Source organism: Podarcis raffonei, chromosome 5, assembly GCF_027172205.1.
Source record: "Podarcis raffonei isolate rPodRaf1 chromosome 5, rPodRaf1.pri, whole genome shotgun sequence".
Lineage (NCBI taxonomy): Eukaryota > Metazoa > Chordata > Lepidosauria > Squamata > Lacertidae > Podarcis > Podarcis raffonei.
The window spans coordinates 96473235-96491151 of record NC_070606.1 but is presented as its reverse complement, the minus strand read 5'-3'; the positions used below and the strand labels follow the sequence as shown (position 1 = coordinate 96491151).

At 43.9% G+C, this 17917-nt stretch overlaps 1 protein-coding gene across 6 annotated transcripts in view; it reads right to left on the bottom strand.

Moving 5' to 3' along the window:
- The window catches only part of ABCC5 (ATP binding cassette subfamily C member 5), a 45240-nt gene extending 33333 nt beyond the window's left edge, over positions 1–11907 (bottom strand). For 2 of the 6 annotated variants that reach the window (XR_008330751.1, XM_053390790.1), the window contains exons 1-2: positions 11769–11905; positions 7894–8076 (exon numbers count right to left, since the gene is read on the bottom strand). Coding sequence is in view for 4 of the 6 variants with exons in the window: in XM_053390790.1 (XP_053246765.1) it covers positions 7894–8022 (129 nt within the window). In the remaining 2 variants the exon portion in view is untranslated. Of the gene's footprint in view, positions 1–7893; positions 8077–10808; positions 10831–11768 lie in introns of those variants that run through there. The other 4 variants (XM_053390792.1, XM_053390785.1, XM_053390787.1 and 1 more) reach the window with 4 other exon arrangements.
- Between the last annotated feature and the right edge of the window lie 6010 nt (positions 11908–17917).

Genomic DNA, 17917 nt, shown 5'->3' with positions numbered 1-17917 from the left:
ATTTTCCCTTGGGGTATGTGTGTATCTACATATATGCATATACATATGTACATATATGTGTGTGTGTGTGTGTGTGTGTGGTATATATGTGTAAATAAACCATATATCATAAAGACTCCACTGTCTCCACTGTGTCTCATTCTGAAGAAAACATGAACTCTGGGTAAGCACCTGGAACCCCTGGAATCTTACAATGCTTAGAGATTGGGATGGCGTGAAACAATATTTTTATTGTATGCCTGTTTATTTTACTGTATTTTAATGTTAGTATATTTTCTTATCTTGTTCTAAACTGCCCTGAGATTCCCAAATAGGTGCTATGTAAATACAGTCGTACCTTGGTTCTTGAACAGCATGCGTTCCGGGAGTCTGTTAGACTTCCGGAACCATTTGAAAACCAAGGCGTGGCTTCCAATTGGCTGCAGGAGCATCCTGCAGCCAATCAGAAGTTGCTCCGGCCTTTCAGCTTCCGAAAACGGTTCGAAAACCAGAACACACACTTCCAGGTTTCGACCGTTTGGGAGCCGATTTATTCAGGAGCCAAGGTGTTTGAGATTCAAGGTACGACTGTACAGTACTTTAATAAATAAAATAAATTACTTCCCCCAGTCATGTCACAAAGTCAACTAACAAAGAGCCTAAAATAATGTAAAGGAGCTCTTCTACCTGGAAGTACTACATCAATCCTTAAACATTTCTGGGCCACGACAGAATAATGCACAATTACTACACAGCTACAAGCGCATTTCTCATCCTTACTTCAAGGCGTCACAGGTCATTAATGCAGGTATGAATAGTGTTCCTTTGGTCTTCAAGCCACGGTGGAGCGGGTGGGGGACCATGCAGAAAAAGAGCATCTACCCCTGCAATTCTTCCATTTTAAAGTGTATAAATGGCATGCACCTCCTAAGCATGTATTTGCACTGTAAAAATATTCAGAACCGGCAACCCTGGGCTCATATGCTCCTAGCCCTGCCCCCATCACCCTTTAAGATTAACCACATCTTGCCACCTAGAATCACATAAACTGTTGTTAACTTATGGTTTGCTGAAACAAGACAACTCCAAACCATTAAGTAACAGTCTTAGCAAACTTTGATTAAGATCAACAACAACTTAGTGTTTGGAGGCAATGTTAAACTGCAGTTAAACTAAAATGGAACTAGAAGGTTCTGATCTCTTCCTCACAGCCAGGGAGGAGGGAGTACACAAGGCTGAGGTTCGGTGCAGCTCACAATATACATATATATTGAAATGTATAATCTCTGGATGGTGGTGGAAAGAAACCACAATCTATCTTTAAAAAATTATTTTACAAGGATTTTGCATTATGGAAGGGTACAGCTGCAGCTAGCGCTTTAGTGCCCTCATAGTTGCTGACAAGTCTGAATTATGCATTGTTTGTTTAATTATTACATTATTTCTACAATTAACTTAATACACTCTAAGAACAGAGTTTTGGCTGCCCACAAGAGCAACTTGCATTTCCTCCCTGAATTACTTAGCTGTGTAATCCAAAACCTCTACTGTTATTTTTTAATGAAATGCAACTCAAAGAGAACATTACAATCTTTTCTGAATATTTAGTTTTCATCAGCCAGAGTACAGAGAATCCAGTCCATTTTACTCCTTGTTTGCAGAGAATTAGCAGGAGCTTCACCGAACTGGATTAAGTACCAACTTATTTGCACTTCTACAATCACACAATTAAGTTTCTGGCTCACTAGTTGTCCCTGCAGCTAAGAATAATGAAAAGAACAGCAATGCGTCTGCCAGAAGCACAGTGAAATTTAACAATCAATAATGTTATGCAGGGCTGTTCTTCGCAGATCAGGGGTTGGGGTCATAGTAAGCAACTTATCACAACTCTAGGAGTATTTGGGTCCTCTAATTATTGAGAAGTCAAGACAGCAGCGAGCAACACATTCATGCAGCCTCCCACAACATCCTGCCCTCCAGATGCTTCAAACTACAGCTCCCTTCATGTCTAACCGCTGGCCATGCTGGCTGGAGCTGATGAGAGTTGTAGCCCAAAACATCTGATGGGCACCAGGTTGAGGAAGGCTGCAGTAAAGAGACTGTCACATTGTTATGCAAAGCTCCATCATTTTAACCTAGTTTAAATATTTACCTAACATAACCAAAGCTTCTTGGGTTCTTCAGCAACATGCTTCCCTAAAACCACTGGCGTAAAATATGAATACAACTCTCACAAATAGTTACTCATTTCAGCACATTTACATAATGTGTTCCTTGCACAGTCTCTCCTCACACTGTGTGATTTGTGGACTTCCTTGCCAAGCAAGGTGTTAAAAAGGCTTAGTTGCAATAAATTTCAAAAAACATGTAGCCTGGAGGAAAGAATAGCAAGAGTTTGATCACTTCAGCAACTTCGTTTCTACATGTCTTTTATCCTTCTAGCAAGGCCCTTCATTATTTCAAGTGACAATTTAATACTTTTGTTTTTCAACGAGGCCACAGCCAAGTTTTGGGTTTGGTTTTTAAAGAAATAAAAAGAAAGAATGTGAAAGGGCGCACTATTGCAACATTTCCCATGTCTACTCCATGGGATGCAGAAATGCCTTCCGTCCACCAAGGGCATCTGAAGGCTAGGCTGCAAGGACACAGGAGGGGCCTGAATTGCAATGACAGAAAACAACAAGACCCGCCTAGTGGCTGCCTGGCACAGCTGGGAGGAGAAAAGAGAAGGCAAGTACAGACCAAACACCCTCAAAAAGAAGAGGGCATGAACAATAGTTCTGCAAGAAAAGAGGAACGTAGATATATATTGTTAAGGAGTTAACTGGATAGCTTTGAATGGGATGCTAGGCAGATGACAGAAATTGCAATGGTAAGAGCAATACAGGAGTGCTATGAAGCAGAGGCAAGCCAGTGATTATATCTCTCACGCTGCAATTTTATTTATTTATTGAGAGCCTAACACAACCGAAAACTGAAAACAGAAGGTCAAATGTTGTGTGAGGGTAGGAATAAAAATAAATCTATAAGAATAGCTTTGTAAGTTTTATATACCGAACTGCAAACATCAAGGGGAAAGAAACTAGTAATAAGGTACCCCAATGGAAAACAGACAGGTGTGAGAAATACAGTATTTAGAACCAACGTAATTAATTAGGACCATCAGAAGTATACACAGCATTCGAGTGACAGCATTCCCCAGATTTATAAGACAGCATTATGATACTGTCTGTTTTTAATCTCTTTTCTAATATTTCATTATGTGGATTAGCCTCTTTTTTCCTGTTGCTGCACAGACTTGGAGAGCTCAAATGAAAACTCCAGAATGACAGCAGGTCATAGCAAGACTGATTTCCTGTCTTGTTTCAGGCAAGAAAATGCTACTTGTGAATCATTCTGAACACAAGGAACATAAAGTGTGGGAGAGCACACTGTCATGGCCCAACATTTTTCCAAGCATGAATGATGACAAAAGGCTGTGTAGCCTACACTGTGAAGTGGAAAGGACACAAGCAGACCAGCTAAGTTTATAAATTTCATTGCTGATACCAAGAGGATATTTCCTCCCACTCCACTGGATAATCCTTTCACTTTTTAAACTTTAACAGGGCCACAAAACTCTCTGTTCTGGGTTGAGTGGCAAGGCAGTTAGTTGAAGGGGAGTAAAAAATAGCCCCAGATCAGTTTAAATCCAAAGAAACTCAGTCTCCTCTGATGCCCTCACACACCTGCAAAATTGGCTCCAAAATGCTGGGAGACGCTCTGGAGCAAATAGGGAGGAGGACACAGAAGAAAGAAGGGGGAGCCCTGTTGGATACAACCCCCTAATTCTGATTCTGATAAATGTTTGGCTCAGCCCATTTTTGCAACACAATTGCAGCTCTCTTGATGTGTGTATCCAGAAATGGATATTGTATTATCCATGCTTTCGACACCTTCTTTTTAAACTCTTTCCTCCACCATTTCACAAACATTGTTCGCAGATACTTAACAGACCCACGTTCAATTGGCCAGATTATGATAAAGGAAGCCTCCAAGGAGAGCAGAGAACATTAAAAATATGCTACATTAGCTGCACAGTCCACAGGCAACTACCCCTAGCTGCTTCAAGCTTCTTTGCTGAGAATGTTACACAATGCATAAACCCAAGCTAGGACATAAACCAATCTGAAGAGCTATCAGACTACAGTGGCTGCAATGCTCTCGAATCCTTGTAGTTTAAAGAGAATGATGCCTGCCTATAGAAACACTGTTGTCACCAGAAATGTGCCAGTTAAGTGCTACTATTGGATTCTGGATTTCACCAGTGGAACCAGCTTAGTGAAAGGTCACCACCAGCATTTGAACACAGGCATTCTAACTTCCCCTAACAATGAGAGCAATATTCTGCTGAGTCACAAGCAACAGCAGGAAGCCTATAGCATTAAGGAGAAGCTAAGAGCTGACACTGCACTTGAAACTATGACCCACAGCGCAGTCTTTGAGGTTCCAAGCTCTTATGGGGCACCTGCTGAAAAAAACAGTGGCAGGGGGAGTTTTCCATTAACTCACTTGAACACATTCCTTCATTTGGGGGCAGGAGCAGCAGCAGCACAAAAGCACCATATATATTGCAGCATAAGCTTTTATGGGACAGAGCTGCATCTTCAACAGATGCAACAAAAAAGAAGATGAAGCCCTGGCTCAGTTCACATCTCAGTAAGAGTGTTATAGGGCTGGGCAATATTCAACACTTCAAACATTTCAAACATATTCAGCATTTCAACATGGTGTGATAGGAATTTTATGGTCTTAGATATATGGAAATGTTCATAAATGTACTAACCAAGCATGTACATAGATCAGCACAGGAAGACCAACCTGGAACCATTTTGATTCCTAAACTGAGCAAATGTTTTCTCTGCAAGGTCAAAGTGGGAAACCTCCCCATTGTCTCTTTCCTCACAAATCCTGTCTTAAGGGCACATTTAAGATATGAATAGGGTGTGAGCCTGTGACATGGCCCAGGAACTAAGTATTTATCATTACAAAAGACTGGCCAGGCTACCCAGGAAATCCAATCAAGTAACCTGCCAGACAGAAGATATAACAAGGACAGGAGAAAAACAACATTCAAATTTCTGTTTTAAGACCGACTTTTTGGTGATGTAGGTGTGATGTATCTGAGGGGTGGTCTTAGGTTACACCCCTTCTGTGATGTATGTATGATGTTTCTGGGGGTGGTCTTGATCTAAAGTGTGGCGATTTCAAAAGTCTTTATAAGGCCTTGTGCCGTCATTTTCCTGGGTTCTCCTCTCTCCTGCGGGTGAGGGGAGCACCCAGTTGCAACAGATCAATAAAGATCAAGCTTACTAGCTGCTTTGCTTCTCAATATTCTCTGGTTGGCCTCTGTTATCTTCTCCAACCAATAGGGAACCTATGTAAGGACTCTATATGGGCTCTTGAATACCCCATAAGGGAAAAGGGCAATTTTTGTTTACAACAATGGCAGTGTATCACCAGCCAAACACTGGTCTGGTGATATACTGCAATGTTGAAAAAACAAGCTGCATTGGCCTCAGCCTGCAAGGCCCTGGGTGAAATTGCCGCAAGAGTTGAGGCGGTTTCACCCCAGCACCTAGCAGGCTGGGACAACACAGCCTTTTTCTATGGCTCAGCTGGGGCGCAGGAGGGCTCCCACTAACAAGACTCAATGTGTTTGGGTATAGCATATAAAAACAGGAATTCTCATGCACAGAGCAGCCATAACTAGGTAAGGCAAAAGGTAAAAATTAGGTAAGCAACATGCCAATCATGTTATGCAATCATAAGCTACTTTCTGTTAACAATTACCCTTTTCCAAAGTTTCCCAGAGTATTGGTTTGTTGCTGTTGTTTATGCATCTGGTTGCAAAGCAAAGTATCCATCTCTATCAAAATTACTAGGCCTCCCACACTTTCCAAAAATAATTGGATTCCCCCCCCCAACCTAGGCTGCACACATTGCAAGAACAGCGGTAGAGCAGCAGAATGACAGCAGACAATTTCCGGGGCAATTTTATTATTTATGTAAAACCCTATTTCCTAATTAAGATGCAGATTTTTTTAAGGCAAAGGCTAGAATTTCATAAAATGTGTACAATGAAGAGTCAGCACTACTATGATCTATGAAATGCATGGCTGTTTGCATGAAATCTGATTCTTCTCATTGAATAAACTACCCCTAAATCACAATTAGCCAAGAGTGTTCACTGGTTCAATTTGGTTTTCTTATGATTGCATCATGAACTTTTTTCTAATAAGTATTAATAATTTTAATAATAATTTTATTATTTATACCCTGCCTATCTGGCTGGGTTTCCCCAGGAAGAAGGATTTTCCATTTTACCAGCACTTTTCACAGAATATCTCAAAAAATCACCCATCCCTCAGTAGGTAAAACTATCCCCTGGCTACATACAGCCTCCAGAAACCAGAAGGCCTATTAGAACTTCAACACCTCATGGGACACAAATGGATTCCAAACCCTTGCTATTACCATTATAATTATGAATATGAAAGGACAACCACACTCACTGAAATCCTCATGGTACTAAATAATACGCTCATCTCAAAGCAGCCTAGATAAAGGTAAAGGGACCCCTGACCATTAGGTCCAGTCGTGACCGACTCTGGGGTTGCGGCGCTCATCTTGCTTTATTGGCCGAGGGAGCCGGCATACAGCTCCGGGTCATGTGGCCAGCATGACTAAGCTGCTTCTGGCGAACCAGAGCAGCGCATGGAAACGCTGTTTACCTTCCCACCAGAGCGGTACCTATTTATCTACTTGCACTTTGATGTGCTTTCGAACTGCTAGGTTGGCAGGAGCAGAAACTGAGCAACGGGAGCTCACCCCGTCGCAGGGATTCGAACCGCTGACCTTCTGATCGGCAAGTCCTAGGCTCTGTGGTTTAACCCACGGCGTCACCCACGTCCCCAAAGCAGCCTAACTACCTGCAATAAGCAGGGTGTCTATGAATTAACCCATACTACTTTGACTGCCAGACATCAAGAGCAAACTGGTTGACATTCCACAGGTGCATGAATGATTCGAAGGATGCATTGCTTTAAAAAAAGCAGGTGATGAAGCATCAGCACCAAGACATACAAGGTTTGATCTACAGCACCTCCATTTCAGATCTTGGGTAACAAGAGTTGGGAAAACTAACGAAAGCAGCTGCCACACAAATCTGACTCTACTAGGCAAACCCATCAGCAAGGATACACCAATACCAATAATAATAGCATATAAATAAGCCAGTGACGACCAACAATTTCATTCAAGCAGGCAACAAGGAGAGTTTCTACTATCCAAGAACTCTCCTTCCTTGGAAGTTTTTAACAATTATATAATTCTATGATCTGTGAGAGTGTATCCTCATCACAGGTCTCTTTACTGCATGACACATAATCTACTGGAATCTGGCACACAGCATTTTCTGTGACAGCAACTGTGAAATTCTGTTTGCTTGTTTGTTTTTATTAAATCAGTGGTTTAATAAAATCAGTGGTTTTTATACCACCCTTCATCTGAGGATCACATGGCAATATAAAAACACAAAAATACATAACATAGTAACAAAAATTACCAATAAAACACACCAGTTTAAAAGGCCACAGACGGGTTTAATTAGCCAAAGGCCCGAGAGAAGAGGAATGTTTTTGCCTGGCGCCTAAACATATGTAACAAAAGCGCCAAGTGAGCCTACCTAGGGAGAACAATCCGCAAGTGGGAACCCACCACAGAGAAAGCCTGTTCTCATATTGCCACCCTCCGGACCTCTATAGGCTCTTATGTTCTCATTATAATTATGAAGCTGACGTAATAAAATTAAAGCTACTAAACTAGGCAGTTCCAAAAGCTGCCACTCAAAAGACAAAAATCACAGCTCCTGACCTTGTGTTTGTCTTGCTGGTAATTCAGCCCATCTTGTTCTTCATGTTGGCCTGGGCTGCCTCTCTCCCTCACATTTCTATACCCAGGACTGGGTATAACATATTCTTTTCCTAGATCGATATCTTTCATCTTCTCCTTCTGTTAACGCCAGGGTTAACAAATGTATCTGCCACACAGAAAACTCTGGAGGAAAAAGAGACAAAGCAATCTTGCATTAGAATCATCACGCCCCGTATCTTTTATGGGTGTTTTAAACAGGCTTGGATTGCAGTTTTTGAATCCTATAGCAAAATATGACCATGCTACTATCCTTCCGTTACCCCTGCAGATCCATGTCAGAAATTAGCCAAGCACCAGGAACATTTTGTGACTGGTGCGGGTCCAACTGCTGTCACACAGAGATCTCTTAATGCCAGGTTGGTGATTGGGGAAAGCAAAATGTCACTTTGAGAAGGATCTGAAATATTTTATTTCAAGCTTGAATTTGATTTATTCTGGATTGTTTTATTTGATGTTTTAATGTGTTGTAAACCGCTTTGAGATTTGTTCTTTACAATTTAAAGTGGTATAGAAATGGAATTAATCATCACCATCATGAATTTGGAGGGGAGGCAGTGCCGAGACATTCCATTGTGGCAACTGTAACCTAGGTCTAAGGTGCCATTGGGCGATTAGATTATATACCTGAGTGTCTAACATTGCTGCAGATCTACCCCAGCAGTGATCTCAAAGTAAAGAGAAACACACGCACTACTCCCTAAAAAGTTTGTCATGCAAGTTTCAGAAGCAGCATTTGGAGTCCATGTGCCTGAAGATAGCTTTATCATCTGTTCTAAAACACTTCACAATTCTTAACATGCAGCAGGATATCTGCAAATGCAGAACCCAGCCATGATCTTGAAAAGCATAGAAAGGTCATGAGTGACTACTGTATTTGACTGAACAGACCTATCAACACACTCCTGAATTTCACTACATGTTTCCAAAAGAAAAAAGCACAAGATGTAGCAATATGAATAAAACTAAGCTTTTGTCGGACGGAACTATGCATTAGGAAGAATGGAAACCCAGCTATTCTAAGCAGCACAAGGCACAAAGTTGGCTTCAACAAAACACATACTTTAAGTTCCTACAGACAGAAAGTGGCAAAAAAGGGATTATGCCTCATGGTAACACAAAAAACAAATTGCAGTTCTGTCCACAGCTGTAACATACTAGTCTATAAGGAGTTATGGTACTTCCAGGGACAGTGTCTATGGGTGCCAATCTCCACAACAATTGTTGCTATTTCAGACTGAATATCCATATCAGCAAGGAAGGTATAATTGCCACTGCACAAATATAGCCTCCCAATGGGAAGAACATATTCCTTTTAGAAATCTGTTGTTTCATCTTTATTCTTATAGGACCCCACTCAAACTATTTTATGTTACTCATAACTAGCTAAGAATCTATTTTCCACATAAATCTGTCAAAGAAACAGGTTTATTTTTAAGGCAAGGATAAGAAGATGCAGTCACTTTTGAAGAAATGCACATGCAGAAAACAAGCTGTTATTCTCTGCAAGTTCATTTGAATGTTATCTTGCACTATGCAATAGTTACAGCCAATGCACTGTATTAATGCACCTCACACTGTGTCTCAAATGTGGTACAACTAATACAGCAACAATGCAAGTTCAGTGTATTAGTCACTAAGGCTGCAGTCCTAATCTTATGTAATGGAGTAAACACCATAGAATTCAATTGGTCTTAGTTTCAAGTAGAAAATAGCTGGGATCACACTGTAAGCAACTATACCTCCCATAGGAACTCCTTCATGTTACTATGTTTTCATCCTCCCAATGATGTCCATATTCCTTTCCTCACCCCTTTTTAAGGTTATGGCAACAAATCAACTGTCTATAAAGCCATCCCTTGGGGATGATCTGGTGTCATTGCCTTTGATACCCCAAGGGCATTTAAAGCAGTCTTTACAAAAAAAATTAATACATCATAGCAGATCTATGAAACAGCCTCAGAGTGCGCGAGTCCGCAAATCTTGCTACGTTGCCATGAAATAATCATATTTGTCATTGGTAAAAACTGCACAAGTCTTCACATGAATTTAAAGATCTTTAGAAAAGCTATTTTCCAACTGTCCTTTTCATTTGCAGCTCATCAGGGTAGCTGCATTTAACTTGTTCCAAGGGATCTATACTGAACACCCTCCCCCAAGAAAAAAACATCCACAGAACACCACTCCCTTATAAAATTTCTGGGTAGTCAGGAGGATGATTCTGCATCCTCTCTCTGTGCTGCCAGATCTGATGCTTGGTCATCCATTACTTTGTTTGCAGCACCATCTGTGGGGCCAATTTATAAACAGCAGCAAGCAGTTCTTGTTTTAAACAACACTTTTAATGCATAATTTTAGAACTGTGGGGCAGCAGCGACAGCGCCTAACCTCTGTTTCTCAACCCTTACGTCTCTTGAAAGGTACCCAGCACTAGGCAGCCTCCCTTCTGCCACTGAAAAAAGCAGCAGCAGCAACGTAAACAAGGGAGGGGTCCTCAACCTGTAAACTGCTCTGCATAGGCCATTTCACAATCCCATTCACTTCCATGCAGATACCTGAAGAGGGTGAGGGACTGCCCTTTAAAAAGCACAGCAAAGTGAAAGAGGGAGGACTTGGATGACTGAAAAATCATTATTCTGCATGAAAAGGGAGAACAGGAAAGTCCTTTGTCACTAGATTTGTAGAAAGATGTGCTGTTCTGCAGGAGTGTGCAAGGGAGGGAGCATCCTAAACCACTGGTAGGGCAGGAGAGGAAAAACACCAGGTCTGACTCTGCACCTTCTAATCTCTCTCTCACACACACCAATTTCTGTGAGCAGCGCACACAAAAGGCTGTGATCCTAATGCCAGCCACCTACCTGAGAGCAAGCCTATGTCACTATTGAGCACGGTGGGCCTTCCTCCCAAGTAAACAGGCACAGAAGTGGTCAGCCAGACCTTCAGAAGGACTCCCAACGCCCTCTCCCCCCAGTTGCCCTCCCCACTTAAGGAAAGTGATGTCTGTTTCACTGCCCCCTTCAAGGCTCTGCCCCAAAGGTCTCGATGAGGAAGAGCGTGGGTGGCACAAAGAACTGCCCAAGTTTGCAAAACGAAGAGGAAGAAACGAATCTAGGCTCCTGAATAAACTGGGAATGATAGGGAGGTGGAGGTTTTTTGTTGTTGTTTTTTTTGCTTGGGGGAGAAGAAAGAAAGGAGGAAATGAGATTCCACTTCTTACTGGAACCGAGGCTGCATCAGCAATTAGGGAAGGCCGTCCTTTTGGTACTGTTAATCTTCTGACTGCATATGCAAATCTATAGATAGATATGTATGTCCCCTTTCCAATCCTGCCCGTTCCTGGCCCCACCCCGCACGAAATGTCTCATGCATTGGTAGGCCGCCGCCCCCTCCCATAAATAAATTACAAACAAAAAACCCCAGCCCAAAGTCAAAGGTATTGGGGGGGGAGAGGGGCGCCTCCCCGGCGGATCTCTTTCAAAATGTCCTCCTTCTCTCCCCCCGCACCTTCCAAAACACCCCCCCCCAAAAAAACCCAACAGCCTCCACCTTTTCTTTACAAGGAACTCCGTTCAGAGTCCAGGGTGGAGAGAAGGGAAGTCTTCAGGAGCAGCTCCCCCCAAAATATATATATAACCCCCCCTCACAAAAACGACGCCTGAGGTCCCCATAACAGCCCCTGCCCCCCAAAAAAGGACTTCTGAGGAGAACAAACCTCATTTAAGCCGTCCCCCCTCCTCAAGTGTCTTGTGAGGGGAGGGGGGCATTTCCCCAATTTAAATAATCGGGGTCCCCCTCTATTTGAATAACCGCCCTCCTACCTGGCTTGAGCGACAGCGCCTCTACAGCCCTCAGCGGCCCCGGAGCCACAACTGGGGTCAATAGGCAGCCCGAGAACCTCAGAACGGCTCCTCAGTCGCACTGCGCCTGCGCGGGCACCCGCGGGCAGCCCAGTCCACTACCACTTAGCACCACCACCAGCAGTCTTCTTTTCCCCTCCTTCGCGGGGTGCTTCGGGAGATGTAGTCCGCGATCCCTGTCAGTGCCCCTGCTAGGGCTGGGGAGAGGGACTACGCATCCCACAAGGCAGCGCGCGGGGCGGCAAGCCGGCTCCTTTCCCCGCAGGCTCCTCCCACCCTTATCCTCTCCTCTCGCCGGCCGGGTCCTGAACGTTCTGAGCGCCTCCCGGGTCCTTCTGGGCGCTTCACACGTGCGCTTCCCCCTCCCGAGGGCGGCGCACGTGTTTGCTTGCTAGTCCGGTGGAGTGGGGGGGGTGGAGGGTTCCCAGCTCTGATTTTGGGGTATATTGCAACGGGAGCTGCAAACGGCACGAGCCGGTTTTGAGCTGCGCGGACCCGTGCGCGCTTTCCCTGGTAATGGGGTCCCATTGAACTGAATGGGGTGCTGCGGGGCTCGCTTCTGTAGGCCTGTTGTCGCTGTTAATCTGCAGTCTCTGCGCGCGCGGAGGTTTTGGGGAAAGGGGAGCTTCTCCCCCCACCCGGAATGAGTTCAGTTCGATTTTTCTTTGTAAAAAACGCCCATAGGATTTTGCGCTGGTACTGAGCCGGCTTCACCGGATGCGCGGAGTGGATAGGAGCGGATTAGTTTTATTTGACAAGGTTCATGTACCCTTTAATCAACCAAAACCTCATAAGTAGTTCAGATAATCAACGGAAACGTTCAGTGCGAATACCAGTAACTTTAACAACAAACTGGTCTCAGGGTCGTTGCTTCTACCCGCACGTTAGGAGAAAGCTTTCCTGAATTACAGGGGGGTGGTCTAGGTGACGCTCTTAATCCCTTCCAACAAGTCTATGATTCTATGAAATGCACATTAAGTTTATCATAGAATCTTAGAGTTGGAAGGAACCCCCAGGGCCATCTACTTCAACCCCTTGCAATGCAGGAATCTCAGCTAAAGCGCCCATGGCAGATGGCCATCCGACCTCTGTTTAAAAACCTCCAAGGAAGGAGAGTCCACCACCTCTCGTGGGAGTCTGTTCCACTGCTGAACAGCTCTTACTTTCAGAAAGTTTTCCCGAATGTTTAGTCAGAATCTCCTTTCTTGCAACTGGAAGCCATTAGTTCGAGTCCTACCTTCCAGAGCAGGAGAAAACAAGCATGCTCCCTCCTCCATGAGACAGTCCTTAAGATATTTGAAGATGGCTATTACATCTCCTCTCAGTCTCCTCTTTTCCAGGATAAACATACCCAGCTCCTTCAAGTGCTCCTCATAAGGCTTGGTTTCCTGACGCTTGATCATCTTGGTCACCCTCCTCTGCACATGTTTCAGCTTGTCAACCTCCTTAAATTGTGGTGCCCAAAATTGGAAACAGTATTCCAAGTGTGGTCTGACCAAGGCAGAATAGATCTAGAAACTATTACTTCCCTTGATCTGGACACTAGACTTCTGTTGATGCAAAGTAGAAGTAAAATCAGTAATATCAATGGGCAGGGAAACAAAACAAAAAAATTCCTTCAGTAGCACCTTAGAGACCAACTAAGTTTGTTATTGGTATGAGCTTTCGTGTGCATAGCTTTTCTTGTGGCTGCCACACTGAAAGACTGATTGCTAGCACGCATGGCAGAAATGTTAACTGGCACTTCTAAAGGTGCCAGTTCCTCACCCCAAAGCAGTCAAGTGGGCATGTATTGAGAGTAAGGTGGTCTGCACTCCGTGCAATTCATTGCATTGCCCTCTGATAACCATTTGCAATTCCATCCTGCCCACACTACACTGCTAGGAGCAATGATGCAGCTGATGAAGTGCATTCTAGTCTACGAAAGCATATGCTGTGATGTCATGGAACGTAAAGCTATTGATAGCAACTGGCCTTAATGGCTATATTTACCGTCAGTATCAGAAGCAGCGCATAGTTTCTGAAACTCACAGGAGAGGAGAGCAATGCAGTTGCGTTCATGTCCTGCCTGCAGACTTCCCACAGGCATCTGGCTGGCCATTAGGAGAACAGGGTGCTGGACTAGATGGGCCATTGGCTTGATGCAGCCCTAAGGCTGGATGTCTAGGATATGGGGCAGGGAGAGTTAAAACATTGGGGCTAAAAGGCCATGAATGCATTGGTTGTGGCTTTGCTTCAAAGCTGCTTCTGTGCTTTATTTCTGTAGCACTATACATAGTTACTATCTTAGTCTGCAATCAACACACTTGCCTGAGAGGAAGCCCCGTTGGCTTTGGTGTGGCTTACTTCTGAAGAAGACATGTCTAAGATGGCACTGTTAATTATTTTCCTGTATACTCCCCTGAGAGTTTTAACTGAAGGGCAGCGCTGACATTTTCTAAATAAATACATGAAATGCAAGCACTCCATTAGATCCTAGCAGGCCCAGAACTCGTGCAAGAGAAGAACAAGGTGACCTACTTACAAGGATAGTATAATTAGCAATGGCTTCCTACCTTATTGACCACCTCACTTGAGGCTAAATATGTAGCATCTGCTGTAGGAAGGAAATGCTTGGGCCTTGATTCAAAACCCAAGTAAGTGAGAGTGGGAAACGGTTGCTGCTGAGAGGCAAAGCTAAGGCCAGGGAAAATAGAATAATAGTCATCTAGTCCAACTCCTGCAATGCAGAAATCACAGAATCCCTAACGGGTGCTCCCTCCAATCTCTGCTTTAAAACCTCCAGTGAATGAGAGGTCCATCACCTTCCAAAGCCCTTTCCACCCATTTAACAGCTCTTACTGTTGGAAATGGTGCTGGAGGAGACTCTTGAGAGTCCCATGGACTGCAAGAAGATCAAACGTATCCATTCTTCAGGAAATCAGCCCTGAGTGCTCACTGGAAAGACAGATCGTGAAGCTGAGGCTCCAATACTTTGGCCACCTCATGAGAAGAAAAGACTCCCTGGAAAAGACCCTGAAGTTGGGAAAGATTGAGGGCACAAGGAGAAGGGGACGACAGAGGACGAGATGGTTGGACAGTGTTCTCAAAGCTACCAGCATGAGTTTGACCAAACTGCGGGAGGCAGTGGAAGACAGGAGTGCCTGGCGTGCTCTGGTCCAGGGGGTCACGAAGAGTCGGACACGACTAAACGACTAAACAACAACAACAGTTGGAAAATTCTTCCTAATGTTTTCTCGGAATCTCTTCTCATTTGAATCAATTGATTTGGGTTCTACCCTCTGGAGCAACAGAAGACAAACTTGCTTCATCTTCCATGGGACAGCTCTTCAGATATTTGAATAAATGGCCTCAGGGGTAGCTTGCAATAACAGGCCAATCAAAATGTAATTTGGATATTTCTCCTGGAGCAAAGTATGGGGGAAGTGCTATAGTTAATTTGCATATGTAAGTTATTGCTTCAGATGATTTGCATACACTCATTTTTACAGTCCATGCTCCTCATATGTAGAGCAGGGATGGCAACCTGTGGCCTTTTGGATGCTGTTGGAGGGCTCCCAACAGCGCCAGCCAGCAGAGTCAAAGGTCAGCGATAACAAGACAGGGGGGGCGGTGTCCAGCTCTCAGAGGATGACCTCCAAACCATCCTAAATATCTTCGCAGAAGCTTACAGAAAGCTTGGCCTATCACTCAACATCCAAAAAAACCAATGCGTTGCACTAACAAACACAAAAAAATTCAGAAATAGACTGGAAAGAGAAATTGCTGAATTGCAAATTATTACCAAACTTAAAACCATGGAGAGACCTGGTCTGAATAGAGAAATTGGATTCTTATCTCATTATACACGATAAAGCTATTTTTAGCCATCTCACCCCTTGCTTTTTCCTGTAAGACCAATTGCAGTCGTTAACAGTCGTCAACAGGTTTACCACGCCTATCAGCCAATCACCCCTCCCCACCCTCTCATTACATATAAGGGTCTGGTGACTTCTGTTTCAGTGTATCTGCAGAAATGTGCATGCACACGAAAGCTCATACCAGTAACACACTTACTTGGTCTCTAAGGTGCTACTGGAAGGAATTTTGTTGTTGTTGTTCAAATACAAAACAACCCCTCTGCAGCACCACAAATCCAACTCAATACTATAACATTGGAAAGTGTTGATCACTTCTCTTACCTGGGTGGTTATCTTTCCACATGGGCCAATATTGATGCGGAAATCCAGCATTGCCTGAGCTCTGTGAGTGCAGCTTTCTCCCAATTGAAGTGCAGAGTGTTTGAGGACCGGGACATTTGCTGGGAAAGCAAAATGCTTGTTTACAGGAGCTATTGTACTACCAACCTTACTGCATGCTTGCGAAACATGGACCACTTATAAATGCCATCTCCAACTCCTCAAAAGATTCCATCAACGGTGTCTCCGAAAAAAATTTGCATGTCACTTGGGAAGACAGGCAAACTAATGCCAGTGTACTGGAAGAAGCAAAGATCACCAGTGTTGATGCAATGATTCATCAACTTCATTGGACTGGTCGTGTTATTTGGATGCCTGATTATAGTCTTCCAACGCAACTACTCTATTCTGAACTTAAAAATGGAAAGTGTAATGCTGGTGGTCAACAAAAGAGCCTTAAAGACTGTCTCAAGGCAAATCTAAAAAAAAGTAGTATAAACACTGACATTTGGGAAACACTGGCCTGCGAGTGCTCCAATTGGAGAACAGCCTTTACCAAAAGTGTCATGACCTTTGAAGACGCTCAAATGCAGGATGAAAGGGAGAAATGTGCTAAGAGGAAGGCACGCTTGGCAAACCATCACCATGATCAACTCCTGCCAGGAAACCTATGTCCCCACTGAGGAAGGATGTGTGCATCAGAATTGACCTCCGCAGTCACTTTCGGACTCACTGTTAAGACCATGTTCATGGAAGACAATCTTGCTTGGCTTTGAGTGATCCATCGGCAAAGAAGTAGAAGACTCCTCTCCCATTCACTAAGGACAGGGAGGGTATGCCCTTTTGTCAGCTTTTTGCTAGTCATTGTACACCATTTACCCATAATTTCCCTAACAAAGGAGATACTTGTCAGGACCGTTTAAATCATGGCTCCTTAGGCTCCTTAAGACAAGAGGGTTGGTGGAACCAGCAGTGTAGCTGATTGTTATCAGCAGGGAGGCATTTGTTAAGTAAATGGCTCCCAAGGTCCAATAAATATTTGGCAGAAATTCCCTCCCCACCCTCCCAACCCCTTTTACTCCTTAGGCATGAACCTGGTGTCTCCAACATGCAAATGTTCCAAGTCTAATGTGACAATAATTGAAATCACCCTTTGCTACAGCATTTCCTCTTTCAGATGCCTTCTTGATTCCATTCTCCATCTCATGATCACCCTCAGCATTTGGGTCAGGAGACCAAGTGTTCAATTACTAAACCATCTTAATTTCAACTTCCCCCTTTCCTCAGCAAAACAGTGGACACTCAAATGGAGCAAAGGCTTATTTAATTCTTTTGCAGATGTGGTTGCTTTCCAACTCCCATCAGCCCTAGCAAGCAAGGGATAAGAAAGAGTTGTAGTTTATCAACACATGGAGAGCAGCAGGTTCTGCACTCCTGTTTTAAATATACCTACCAGCCCAGGGGCACTGGGCCTTCAACAAAACCAAGTGGGTAGGACATAGTGTCTGTCAATCACCTGACATCATGATATCAGATGACTGACAAGTATGCGGGACAACACAGCTGTCAAAGTTTTCATTGAAGCTGCAGCTAACACAAAGCTTTGTGCTATTGGACCAAGGTGGGCTCCCTACTTGGGTGTTGGGAACAAACCTTCTCCAGCAGTTGGGAGCTCATGTTAAGCTCCCAGTTGCTCCTTTTGTAGCCAGGTGACATAGATTGTCAGGTATGGAGCAGGTGGGCATGGCTTGCAAGGAACAGCCTGGCAGGCAGTATTGGGACCACTGCCCGGCCAAATTTGGTCCATCATCCAAAAGTCCCCATCCACAACCAAAACATTGCAGTTGTGGAGCACTCTTGCCTTTTTTCAGGATACTCCATTCCTGTCCCACCCTTCATTGCAGGGGGTAGGGCTAGAAGACCTTTGGGATC